Genomic DNA, 13,838 nt, shown 5'->3' on the forward strand with positions numbered 1-13,838 from the left:
TTTGATCAAATAGATACAACCTTGATGAGCAGAAGAAACTTCTTTAAGAAATATTAAATATCTTACTGATCCCAAACTTTTGAGCGGCAGTGTATCGACGCATCAGTGTCTCAGCAATGGATGCTCTGCAGTGAATGGGTGCCGTCAGAATGAGAGTCCAAACAGCTGATAAAAACATCACAATAATCCAGTCCTTCAGTTAACATCTGGAGAAGTGAAAAACTAAAAGTTAAAAGACATTTCAGCTTTAAACTGTTGCTACTGGCCAAAATACAAATCCGATATGAGCATAAAAACGCTTCCTCAGCGAAAAGTCCATCTCCTGCTGTCCTCTCACTTCAAAATCCACCAATATATTTGTTTACTGTTTTGGACTGTTTTCGTATGTAAACAGTCCTTGATCTGTGCAGATTTCTCTCCCGATTCAGACCAGACCACTTTTTCACTTGTGAAAGCGTTATTATGGATAGAGGACTCTTTTTAGCCACTTTAGGAAGCAATGGTTTAGATTTTAAAAACGTCTTGATGATGCAGTTTTCATTTCACAAATCAACTGATGGACTGGAGTGGTGTGGATTATTGTGATGTTTTTATCAGCTGTTTGGACTCTCATTCTGACGGCACCCATTCACTGCAGAGCATCCACTGCTGAGACACTGATGCAAATCTGACGAAGAAAGAAAATCATCTACATCTTCATGTCAACTTCAATTCAGGAAGTGAAATGGATTTTAAATTGCAGTTAATTTCTTTATGGAGAACAACCATCTAGTTTTCAGCTTGGAAATGAAGAAGGCAATTTTTTGTGCTTTTTTATGTCACCCTGCCATGTTGGATACAGACGTTTCACATACTGCAGAAACAGTAATACTGTATATGACATGGCTTTGATCACAGCACCCAATTCCATTTTGATTTTCAAATCCAATTTTATATTAACGACAAATGGTCTGCACTGTTACATGCTAGTGATAACACTGGATTCATTTGTTCAGAATGCAGTACGAACAACTAAATACATTAAAGGTCAAATAAGACATAAAAGTGGATTTTCATCTGATTTTTAAGGAATGTTTGTGAGTTCTGTAACAAAACAAAGGTGTTATTTTCAGTCAAAGGAGAGACACACATCCACAGTCTAATCACATTTCAAAGGACACAACTTGTCAATGTCAAACACTGATTAATTAATCTATTTACACAAAGAGAAAGACACCAAACAGAAGAAACGGACAACTCTTAAATATCAACTGAGCATAATTAGCAATAGGCATACATTTTTTCCACATTGAGCTTTTAAATATAAGGTGACCGATCTAGTGAAAGAACAGCAGTAAAGGAGGACACCACTCAGTGTAAGTTTGTTAGTGTATCTCTGATAGTCACTAAATACTGAATTCTTGATTCTAAATTAGATGTACTTTCCTTTGGTGTCATTTGAAGGCGTACATGATATTTTCTGATGTGATAACCAACCACAATGTATGTAATGTAAAATCAACACCTGGTTATGAACTAGCTAGTACTTAAAAGTAAAAACAATTTGCTTAAAAGTAATTTAGACTAAAATTTATTTTACGTAATTTTTTTTCAGAGTTCTAGTGCCAATTTTGTACCATATTTGTAGTAAGTGAAATGAAATACTACGAGATCATAATATTTTGTAATTTGATTTACTCTGTAAAGCCAAAAGACGGAGCAAAATACAGAAGAGCTTACTTCTTAAAGCACATATAACTGCAACGTTTGCTGTTATTGTAGACAGCCCTATATTTTATAATTACTGTATATAAAACTGATGCAAGTTCTTATTGAGCTTATCGCAGAGACTTTGTTTTTATTAACTGTGCACTGTCAGAGAGCGAAGACCTTAATTCTTCTTGTTATATTCTGTTTGTCTTGGTATATTATACTGACTGACTTTGTCATGGGAAATCTCTGTTAATTAGTTCAAACTATAAAGAATTACTAGGCTTCCTACTCAGAGACAAGCTGAGTATTTAAACAAATGATGATGTGTATTACATTTGTGTGTTTTTCTATAGATTCAAGGCAGCAGAGAGATGACAGGAGTGGTCAAAACTCATTGAGAAAATTTAATGAAGCCACATGAAAACAAACCTGATAAAATCTGGATAATGTTTTATTTCACAGGCTCACAGTTTTTTTTTTTTTTTTTCTTGCCATGACTGAGTCATTAAATAATCGTTTTTGTGTGTGTGATAGTAAGCTAGCTGTGGTGTATTTATTTTCTTTCTTTTTTTTTAAATGGTAAGGAGTCTATTAATGCTGCCCACTTTGATTCAATTTCTGATAATTCAACACAAAAAAATTCTGCTGGTGAAGCTCGATTTGTAATTAATTATGTGCTTCATTAGCATTGCAAATGTTTTTAATATGCATGCTTACTCTAAATACACTTGACAAATGTAATTTCTTTCTGAGTTTGCTGAGAAAATATTTTTAGAAAAAGAGCTTTCTTTTTTGTCAGAACAAAATATTTGTATAAAAACGAGCTTTGCTTTTTTGTCATCAATGTTCTGACACCTGAATGCAATGAATCGATTCAAACCTGGGCATTTGTAGCAAATTCTAAAAAAAAAAAAAAAGGCATTGCTGCATTGCTGCAGTACATATACCAGTTTCCCAGTGTCATGAAATCAATAAAAGCAATTTAAAAAATCTTAAGGCCCAAGGTGAACCCAACTGCTTGAATATATATATATATATATATATATATATATATATATAAATTAATAAATAAATAAGATGATGATGATGATGGCAGTCAATCGTTCAGACACAGCTGTCACTATGTTATTTCTTTAAAGTGTTAATGAGCTATTTTTTTTCACTTTGGGCACAGTAAGATTTTATTTGTATTTTTTTTAAACGTTCATTCTCTTATGCTCACGACTGCATTTATTTGATTAAAATACACTAAAATAGCACTACTGTGAAATAATATTACAATTTAAAATAACTGTTTTCTATCTGAATATATTATAAAATGTAATTTATTCCTGTGCTGGATTTTTAGCAGCTTCTTTAGTGTCACATGATCCTTCAGAAATCATTCTAATATGCTGCTCAAGAAACATTTAGTATTATTATTATTATTATTATCAATGTTGAAAACCAATTGTGGAACCGTGACTTTTTTTTTTTTCAGGATTCTTTGATAAACAGAAAGTTAAAAATAACAGCATTTATTTGGAATGCTGTAACTTTTGATCAATTTAATGCATCCTTGCTAAATAAAAGTATTAATGTATTTAGAAAATAAAATCTTATTTTATTAAATAAATAAACACTTATTTTATGCAGTTCCTCTATTATCAATTTTTTTTTAGCTACATTTAAATAAACAAATTTAGCTGAAAGTTAGTCAACTAAATGTGTTTATTTAAATGTAGCTAAAATAAATTGATTGCAACCACTTACCTTAAATTTTTTTTTACCTTTCATTTTTTTCAGTGTTTCTTTAAGTTGCAGAATAAATTCCTCTTCCTGTCGTTCCAGTTCAAAATCCAATTCAGTGCCCTGTGGGGCTCAGCCAATTCATTTCAAACTCATGAACCGAAGGAAATCCTATTCTTAAACTTCTGCTCCTCCCTGCATGTGTATAAGATTGTCTCTCGTATTAGTGCTGGCTTGCTCAAGTGTTCTGGTCTTTGTTGATCTAAGCTTGTCTTCAGTGCTGTGATAAACTAAGAGGTGTTGTGTGTGACCGTTCTCAAGGCCCAAGAACACAGTTAGATGTAATGGCTATTCATTTACATTTTTAGAGAGGTAATAGAACGAACTGGTTACATTCATTCTCTTTACAGTCCATTAAAGTACATTCATCCTGCTATTACAGCATTACGTATAGAATAAGACATCAATGCACGCTAAAGCAAAAGCCAGGTCTTACATAAACCACTTGGCGCAGACCAATTAGGACACAGAGTGAACACTAAAATATAAACATTTGAGTCATAATCAAAGATCCTCACCACGCTGCTGTTCTGTTCACCCTCTACAGTAGACAGCATCTGTCCACTTTGGTATTTACCATAAACTCTATTGGTTTTCACATTTACAAACAGTGGACAAATACAAATACAATATACACAATACAAATGCATACATTTGTGCAACTGCGCAATACCGTCTTGAGAAAAGATAAACACGGCCCATTTGGTGAGCGCAGCTTGCTGCCTGATCTGAGAAAAATGGTTTGGCTTAAACGTTATTTCACAAACTCAGATTCAAATATCAACAAGATTAAAATGTTTAAAATGGAGTCCTTCACCAATTAGCCCACAGATTGTCCTGTTGAATGTTTAGGCTACAGGTGGATTTTAAATGTGTGACATTTATGCATAAATTCTCAGAAAAAAAGGTACAAAAGCTGTCGCTGGGGCAGCTTTCAAAAGGGAGTAATTTGAACCAATTTGATACTAATATTTGATACTAAAACTTTAGGTACTAATATGTACCTTCAAGGTATTCATATGCACCCTTTAGGCATAAATAAGGTAAAAAAAAAAAAATTTTTACGTTTTGTACTTTTTTTTTTCAGAGAGTGTAATTAAATAAATTTAAGTTGAAAAGTCAAAGTTTAATGTGGATGAAACCAGTGGCACAGTTGGGCTATATACAGTAGAATCTCTGTAAACACATGGTTTCATATACAATATTTCTTCATACACGACTTCTGCCTCTTTTGACGTAGCTCGTTTGCACTTTGCGGAAAAACAAAATTGGGAATTTTGAGCTCAAAATTTAATTCTTGTAGAAAAACTAGTTGATTCAGACTTTTGAGAAGGAAATGATGTTCCAGTGTTTTCGCAGAAATTCTCTGAATAAATATTTCTTTATACACAACTTCAGCTTCTTTCAATGCCGCTCATTTGCACTTTGTGAAAAAACAAAAAAAGATGAATTTTGAGCTCAAATTCTAATTCTTGTAGAAAAGTAGTTTCTTCAGGCTTTGAGAAGGAAATGATGTCCCAGTGTTTTCGCAGAAATTCTCTGAAGTGCTTAGGACTGACTTGATCTAGTTAAAGATCTGTGGAGTCTTAAAAGCCTGAGTCATTTGTTGGCATGAATAATCCATCTATTGGTCCCAGGCTTGATTTATACCCACCCTGACAGGACTTATTTTCTCTGCTTCCTCCATCTGAAACACTTTTTGGTTCGTGACCCCTTTTATCCCAGAACCCACGCTGGATCCCGTGTCATTCGAGCAGACCGAGTTATTACAAAGCCGACCGGTTCTCCTGTGCTCCAACTCCAGACACGTTCTGGAGTCCTTCACATCGCCGTCAGTGTAAACCCGGTTCCTTCCACCAAAAGCCAAGGGGTTGGAATTGACCACAGGATCTCTCGCATCTCCTCTGGAGTTCCGTTGCGGTCTGCTTCTCGCCTTCATCCCATCACAGCAGCTTGAATGCGTTCTGCACACCGCCTGAAATCCCCTCTTAAAGTTCTCATTATAGTAGCCATAAATAATAGGGTTGACGCTCGAATTAGAAAAAGCCAGCCAGTGAGCAAACGGGAAGACATAGCCACTCAGAAGATCCATCTCGTCATCATGTAGACCTCCGTAATCCGTGAGGAGCATCAGAGTCCACAGAGGCAGCCAGGAGAGCGTGAATAAAAGTGCCACCACACTCAACATCTTAATCACTTTGATCTTCTTTTGGGAAATGATTGGCCTTCCTTCCTGCTGGGCTCCGTGAGACTGTCTGCTTTCCTGCTGATCGCTCCCAGAGATCACAGATGTGGTGTAGAGTTTGATCCCGATGCGTCCGTACATGACTGTGATCAAGGTGAGAGGAATGAGATAAATGTGGGCGAACAGAATGGTGGTGTAGATTTTCCTCATCTGTGGGCTGGCCCAGTTCTCGAAGCAGGAGAACAATGGGTATGTGTGGTTGTAATCTTCATTGTGGACCATGTAGTGATGCTCCACTCTCTTCACGGTTAATGTCACCGCCGACGGACACATAATCACCACCGCGAGCACCCAGATCATCACTATGGTCACTTTGGCCACCAGCAGGGTCAGTTTGGGATGGAAGGGGTACACAATGCAACGGAACCTGCAGGAGATTGGAACAGAGCCCTGAGTTAATCCTCTGCCTTTTACTGTAATTATTTTCTTCCTCTCACATCATTATAAACAGTGTTGGGGAAATTACGGTTACACTTTATTTTAAGGTGTCCTTGTTACAGTGTAATTAAGTACTGAGTATTACTAATGGCTACTATATGGTTAGGGTTTGGCTTAGGGTTACTTGCATGTAATTATGCATAATTTATTGTTATTATAATAGTAAGTACATGTAACGTGTGTAACAAGGACAGTGAGAACTATTACTAAAGTGTTACCAATATTCTTATTAACTCATCAAAGTATTTAAAGTGAGAAGGGTACATAATAGAGGGTGACAGGGGAGTGCATTTTCAAACCTCTCCCGTCCCAATCCCACGAAAAAACTGGGGGAAAATCCCATCTCGTTCCACTCCCGGAAGAATTACTCCCATTCCCTCCCATTTCCGTTTTTTTATTTTTATTTTTGTATTAATTTTTTTTTGGGCCGAAATCTGTCAGTTACAGTAAAAATATAGTACAGATCACAGCGTGCCCACCTTAGTTGAATAAAAACCCAAAATGTAATTTTTTGTTATTATATTGAACTGAAAGCCAGTTTATGCAAAGTGTAGGCTACATTGCACACATTACATTTTATGTAAATCATCCATGCTAACACACACGTTTTCTATTTGAATTTATTTTTTTCATTTGAAAGTAGACATTTCACTATAGATATATTTTTCAAAGACGGAGTTTCGAAGTTTCTCGCTCAGAGACCTAACGCGCACCCTGTTTGCTTTAAAGCGCAACGTTTTGATGTTATTCTGAGTGTACACAAATAAACAAGTCTGTACAGATTCGAAAGATGTATTAAGCTACTTTTATCTGTATGACCAAAAATTATGGAGATTTTAAGAGCAAGTGAGCGCACCGGCGCCTGTCCTGCAGCGAGCGCTATTCAGCTCCACTCTCCACACAAACACTTCAATAGCGCACATTTCTCTACGTTAACATCATATTGAGCGGCCATATAAAGTTGCTACTATATACTGTACATCTTTCAGATGAAAAGCCATATTTGAGGTCGATGAATGATAGTGTGTATTACCACATAGACCAGCCGTTAACGATCTGTCCGTCACGGACTGCGTCATTCACTTAACCATCCACACCAAAGCAAACAGGAGGAGAGTGAGACAGGGCAACTAGAATTGAGTTCAGAATTAAAATATAGTTAAGTTAAGTTAAGTCGTGATGTATTGTCAAGTATGGTGACCCATACTCAAAATGGTGCTCTGCATTTAACCCATCCAAGTGCACACACACAGCAGTGAGTAGTGAACACACACACACACACACACACACACACACACACACACACAGTGAACACACACCCGGAGCAGCAGGCAGCCTTGCTCCAGCGCCCAGGGAGCAATTAGGGGTTCGGTGCCTTGCTCAAGGGCACCTTAGTCATGGTATCGAAGGTGGAGCGAGTGCTGTTCATTCACAATCCCCACCTTCAATTCCTGCCGGCGCGAGAATCAAACCAGCAACCTTCAGGTTACAAGCATATACAGCATATACAGTTTATAGTTTATTTATATAAAATATATATTTGTGTATAAAGTTGGGTATCATTACTATTCCCGATCCCGCCCACTCCCGCTGATTTTTTTCCTGTCCCGTCCCAATCACGTGATTCGTAGCGATTTTGTTTGTGACCCGTGGGATTCCCGAAAAAATGTCAGGCTCTAGTACATAAAAAGCATGCATTTTAAGATTAGACTTTAAAGTTTGATGTTAAATCCACTACTGTATTGTATCGTGTATAAATGTTCTACAGTCTATACACAGTATTAAGTTCAATTACATAAGAAGTAACTGTAATTAAATGATGGTGAAGTCAGCTAAAATGGGCCACGTTTTGGGAAATGACTTATAATACCATCAAATAAGCTATGCATGAGATCTAATAATATTCTTATAAATTAGCATGGGACTCTAATATAAATATATTTATATTTTTTAAATGTGAAAAAGTATAAATGTTTTAAAATTATGAGAGTTAGCTTATCAGCAGGTACCATCTTGAGCCATGGCACAACAATCAGGTAAAATGGGCCAGCTGTTCAGTTAAAATGGGCCAATATAAAAAGAGAACAACACAGGTAATTTCAGCTTAAATCATTTTATTTTTAACAGTAAATTGACACTATTGTCTTTAGTTTGCCATAGCAACACTATAAATGTATTTCATTAAATAGAAAGTTGAATGAATATTTAATTAAACAATGCAATTAAAAATGAACTGATTATGTTGTATAGGTGTGTGTTTCTGTGCATTGGTGTCTTGTGTGTGCATGCATGTGTGTATGCTTGTATTTTTTTTAAAGACTGTTAAGATTTTGTATGGATACATATCTACAGTAGGCCTATAAACCTATTTCCACCCTCAATTTCTGTCTAAAAGTGTGTGTGTATGCAGCCCATTTTACTGACATCTTCCTTTCTTTCCCTTTCTCTTCTCATCTCTGTTTCCTTTCTTTGCTTGTTTGCTTGTTTCCTTTCTTTCCTTTCTCCTGCCATACTGTCTGCAATGCAATTTTTTTAAAAGACTGTTAAGGTTTTGTATGGATACATATCTAGGCCTATAAACCTATTTTCACCCTCAATTTCTGTCTAAAAGTGTGTGTGTGTATGCAGCCCATTTTAGCTGAAAATTGTGGCCCATTTTAGCTTAACCAGCCATTTCTACCTAAAATGACCTTTTTCACAAAAATCATAGTTTCTTTTATAAATTTTACTTTTTTTATTTGAAAGAGCATGTCAAAACATTGTTCATAAACCTTTGCTTTGTTGGTAAGCTTACTTATAATTGCTTTAGTACCCTTATTACCCTTATTAGTGATTAATGAAATTTTCTTTAATTACCTTACAATTTCTCTGACAAGCTTCATGTAACACTCTGCCTGCCTTAAAAAAACTCAGACCAATAAAAATTGTTACATGTCAACAAGTGTTGAAGCAACAATGCAAGATCAGTTATTGTGATTGTCTGTAAAAATGTAAAGAAATATGATGCTACAACCTTATTTGGCCCATTTTAGCTGACTTCATCCTACAAAAAAATCAGGGGTTTGGACGGGCCCCCAACTGCACTGGCACATCAATTGCCTAGAGTTGCTGGCAGTACGCCTGGCCTTGAACCGTCTCAAGAGGCGCTTACGAGGCAAGCACGTGCTCATCCGCACGGACAACACTGTGACCGTTGCGCACATCAACCGACAAGGTGGTCTGCGCTCCCGTCGCATGTTGCAACTCGCCCGCCACCTCCTCCTCTGGAGTCAGAAGCATCTGAGGTTGCTTCGTGCCATTCACATTCCGGGCTTGCTCAACCGGGCAGCCGACGAGCTGTCACGAGCTGTGCTCCCCGGAGAGTGGAGACTCCTTCCCCAGACGGTCCAGCGGATTTAGAGACGTTTCGGACTCGCTCAGGTAGACCTGTTTGCTTCTCTAGAGACCTCTCATTGCCAGTTGTTTTACTCCCTGACCGAGGGAACACTCGGCACAGACGCACTGGCACACAGCTGACCGCGGGGCCTTCGCAAGTATGCGTTTCCCCCAGTGAGCCTTCTCGCACAGACACTGTGCAAGATCAGGAAGGACGAGGAGCAGGTCCTGCTCGTGGCAAAACTGATGCTCCTCATGACAGCCCCTCCTTGGCAGATTCCTCTGAGAAGAAGACTCAGAGATGGGGCACCTTATGGCACCCATGTCCAGACCTCTGGAAACTTCATGTCTGGTCCCTGGACGGGACGCGGAGGTTCTAGGTGACCTACCCCAGGAGGTAGTTGACACCATCACTTCGGCGAGAGCACCGTCTACAAGACATGTTTACGCCTTGAATTGGAACCTGTTCGTCGAATGGTGTTCTTCTCACCAAGAAGACCCCCGGAAGTGCCCGATCAGAGTCGTGCTGTCCTTCTTGCAGCAAGGGTTGGAGCGAAGGCTGTCTCCCTCCATCCTTAAAGTCTATGTGGCTGCGATTGCTGCCAACCATGACCCCGTGGAAGGGAAGTCGGTGGGGAAGCATGACTTGGTCATCAGGTTCCTTAGGGGGGCGGGAAGGTTAAATCCCCCACGGCCCCCCTCTATACCCTCTTGGGACCTGTCTCTAGTGCTCAGAGCACTACAGCAGGGCCCATTCGAGCCTTTGCAGACAGTCGAGCTGAAGTTTCTTTCAATGAATGCTTGCATTGGCCTCCATCAAGAGGGTAGGGGACCTGCATTCATTTTCGGTCGACGATTCATGCCTAGAGTTTGGGCCGGCTGACTCCCAGGTAATCCTGAGGGCCCGGCCTGGCTATGTGCCCAAGGTTCCCACTACTCCCTTCAGGGAACAGGTGGTGAGCCTGCAAGCGCTGCCCTCGGAAGAGGCAGACCCAGCCCTAGCTTTGCTTTGTCCCGTCCGGGCATTGAGATGCTATGTTGACAGGACGCAAAGCTTCAGGACCTCAGACCAGCTCTTTGTTTGTCACGGAGGCCGGCAGAAGGGGAATGCCGTCTCTAAGCAGAGGATGGCCCACTGGATAGTGGACGCCATCACCCTGGCTTATCAGGCACAGGGTGTGCCCTGCCCGTTCAGGTTTAGAGCTCACTCTACTAGCAGTGTTGCATCCTCCTGGGCGCTGGCTCGTGGCGCCTCGCTGGCAGACATTTGTAGAGCTGCGGGATGGGCGACCCCTAACACGTTTGCTAGATTCTATAGCCTCCGTGTGGAACTGGTTTCCTCCTCTGTTCTCACCTCAAATGGGTAGAAGCACTGAGAGGCTCCGGTTTCGGGTCGGCTTGCTAAAACTGCTCCAGAGAGTCCACTGGTAGACCCTGTCGAGCTCCTCTGTCCCCTCGGTAGCCAGACGTGGCGGAACGTCTGGCGCCAGGCCCTCACTCGATGAATCCGTGAGAACCGGTAGAGGGCTGGGTTCCATATGTAGAGACCTAATTGGATCCCATATGTGTAAGTCCACGGTATAGCCTCAGAGCTTGTGTTTCCCCGGCAGACTTCCTGCCATTACCCAAGAGGCTACAGTCACCTCTAATCTTCCATATTCACCTAAACGGTTGCTATATGTGTAAGTGCTTCTGAACCTCCTTCGGGAAGGTTGGGCTTCCGCAGCGTTCCTGTTCCAAGTGGAACGGGTACGTTTTCCCAGTGTTATCCAGTCTTACTGAGTGGGTAGTGCCATAGCAACAGTAGCTGGTCTTCTTGTGGTGAGCCCTGACCTACGCCAAAAAGTAGGGGCGCAGGAGGCTCCCACAAGACACTGGAAGGGGCGGTATCCGTGGCCCTTTGGTAGGGAGGCAATTCGTCGGTCACCCGACGTGACTCGGAGTGACGGACTGAAAGGGAACGTCTCGGTTACGTATGTAACCCTCGTTCCCTGAAGGAGGGAATGGAGACGTCACGTCCCGTCGCCACGGCTGCTGTACCACCGCTGAGCGGCCGGGTCACCGGCTCGGCTCCTCACCGAAAACCTGAATATGTGCTGCACCTGCTGCCTACTTATACTCACGCTGTGATCAGCAGCAGCTGGATGCAATAATCGCATACCAATGTGCATTGGCTCGTTTAGTTACACTCGAAGTGGATTGGTCTCTCTAAGCGAGATCCCAATTCGTCGGTCACCCGACGTGACGTTTCCGTTCCCTCTTTCAGGGAACAAGGGTTACATACGTAACCGAGACGTTATGTTACTTTCGCATTACTTTTTTCTCATCTGGACTGGGCTTGCTTATTTGCTTTTAAATTAATTTTTTTTTATTTTTGGCAAATGTGTAGGCCCTTTCACACCAAAAGTGAAATAGGTCATTATTAGTCGCCACATTTAATAAAAAAAAAATAATAATAAAGCGACAAGTGACAAAAAAGTGTAATAAGTGATTATTAGTCACACATTAGTCTAGAACTAAATGTCATGTTCACTCAGCGCCTCTGAACTTATTACTGATTTCTATTCATTTTAGCACCGACCGGAACCTTTATTATTTGTCCAACGCCAATTCGTCCTGTGAGTTCCAGCTGGTAACCTGATTTATGTGGACGTATAGGCTGTGTCAAGCAGTCTTGGAACGACATGAAAGTGGTTAAACTACGACGGCCTTGGATACTGCTCTCGTTTGGCTGGTGTGCCGCTGGCTGCGGTGGGGTTCAAAATCGCGACGGGGTTTGTGAGGTTCGATGCACGACGGCTCGGGATCTACTGCTCTTGGCTGGACACTGTTCGTAGCAGTGAATGAAGAGGTATCATATCGATCACAAGTGCAGTATGGAGTACCTCAAGGCTCAGTACTAGGGCCGTTACTTTTCACGCTTTACATGTTACCCTTGTGAGATATTATCAGGAGACATGGTGTTAGCTTTCACTGTTATGCTGATGATACTCAGCTCTATATTTCTTCGCGGCCCGGTGAAACACACCAAATTGAGAAACTAACGGAATGCATAGTCGATATAAAAAACTGGATGACAAGTAATTTTTTACTGCTAAATTCTGAAAAAAAACAGAGGTGTTAATTATCGGACCTAAAAACCCCACATGTAATAACCTAGAACATTATCTAACACTCGATGGCTGCTCTGTAAATTCTTCTTCATCAGTCAGGAACCTAGGTGTGCTGTTCGATAGCAATCTTTCATTTGAAAGCCATGTTTTTAGCATCTGTAAAACTGCGTTTTTTCATCTCAAAAACATATCTAAATTGCGACCTATGCTCTCAACGTCAAATGCAGAAATGTTAGTTCATGCGTTTATGACCTCAAGGTTAGACTATTGTAATGCTTTATTGGGTGGTTGTTCTGCACACTTGATCAACAAACTACAGTTGGTCCAAAATGCAGCAGCTAGAGTCCTTACTAGAACCAGGAAATATGACCATTTTAGCCCGGTTCTGTCAACACTGCACTGGCTCCCTATCAAACATCGGATAGATTTTAAAATCTTGTTAATTACTTATAAAGCCCTGAATGGTTTAGCTCCTCAGTACTTGAGCGAGCTCTTATCGCATTATAGTCCTCCACGTTCGCTGCGTTCTCAAAACTCTGGCCGTTTGATAATACCTAGAATATCAAAATCGACTGCGGGCGGCAGATCCTTTTCCTATTTAGCACCCAAACTCTGGAACAATCTACCCATCACTGTTCGGGAGGCAGACACACTCTGTCAGTTCAAATCTAGATTAAAGACCCATCTCTTTATCCTGGCGTACACATAACACACTAATACACTTCTATAATTCAAATCCGTTAAAGGGTTGTTAGGCTGCATTAATTAGATCAACCGGAACCGGGAACACTCCCCATAACACACGATGTACTTGTTACATCGTAAGAAGAATGGCATCTACGCTAATATTTGTCTGTTTCTATTCTGTTTCTCAGTTCGTATCCAATCAGATGGTGGATCAGCACCAAGAGATGATGTCTACAGCCCTGATCGTCAGCGGAGACCAGGACACCCAGATGACCCCCAGAGACATATCCCCAGCGAAAACCTAGATTAAAATACATTAAAACTAAAAAATTTAACAAAATAACTAAAAATATAATAAAATACCTAACTACATAATACTACTATTGTTAGAACTTGCAACAAAATTAAAATAGAAATATAAACTTTTGAACTGCGGGTTTCATCTGGTCAGAGGAGAACTGGCCCCCCCGACTGAGCCTGGTTTCTCCCGAGGTTTTTTT

The 13,838-nt window shown here is 40.4% G+C and overlaps 1 protein-coding gene across 1 annotated transcript in view; it reads right to left on the minus strand.

The window, feature by feature from the left end:
- Nucleotides 1-3,706: 3,706 nt before the first annotated feature.
- npffr1l2 (neuropeptide FF receptor 1 like 2) overlaps nt 3,707-13,838 on the minus strand; it is a 46,058-nt gene continuing 35,926 nt past the window's right edge. The window contains exon 4 of the mRNA XM_058776390.1: nt 3,707-6,092. Within this exon, the coding sequence (XP_058632373.1) occupies nt 5,105-6,092 (988 nt within the window). The 3' untranslated portion in view covers nt 3,707-5,104. The remainder of the gene's footprint in view (nt 6,093-13,838) is intronic.

This window comes from Onychostoma macrolepis, chromosome 05 (genome assembly GCF_012432095.1).
Source record: "Onychostoma macrolepis isolate SWU-2019 chromosome 05, ASM1243209v1, whole genome shotgun sequence".
In the NCBI taxonomy this organism is placed as follows: Eukaryota; Metazoa; Chordata; class Actinopteri; order Cypriniformes; family Cyprinidae; genus Onychostoma; species Onychostoma macrolepis.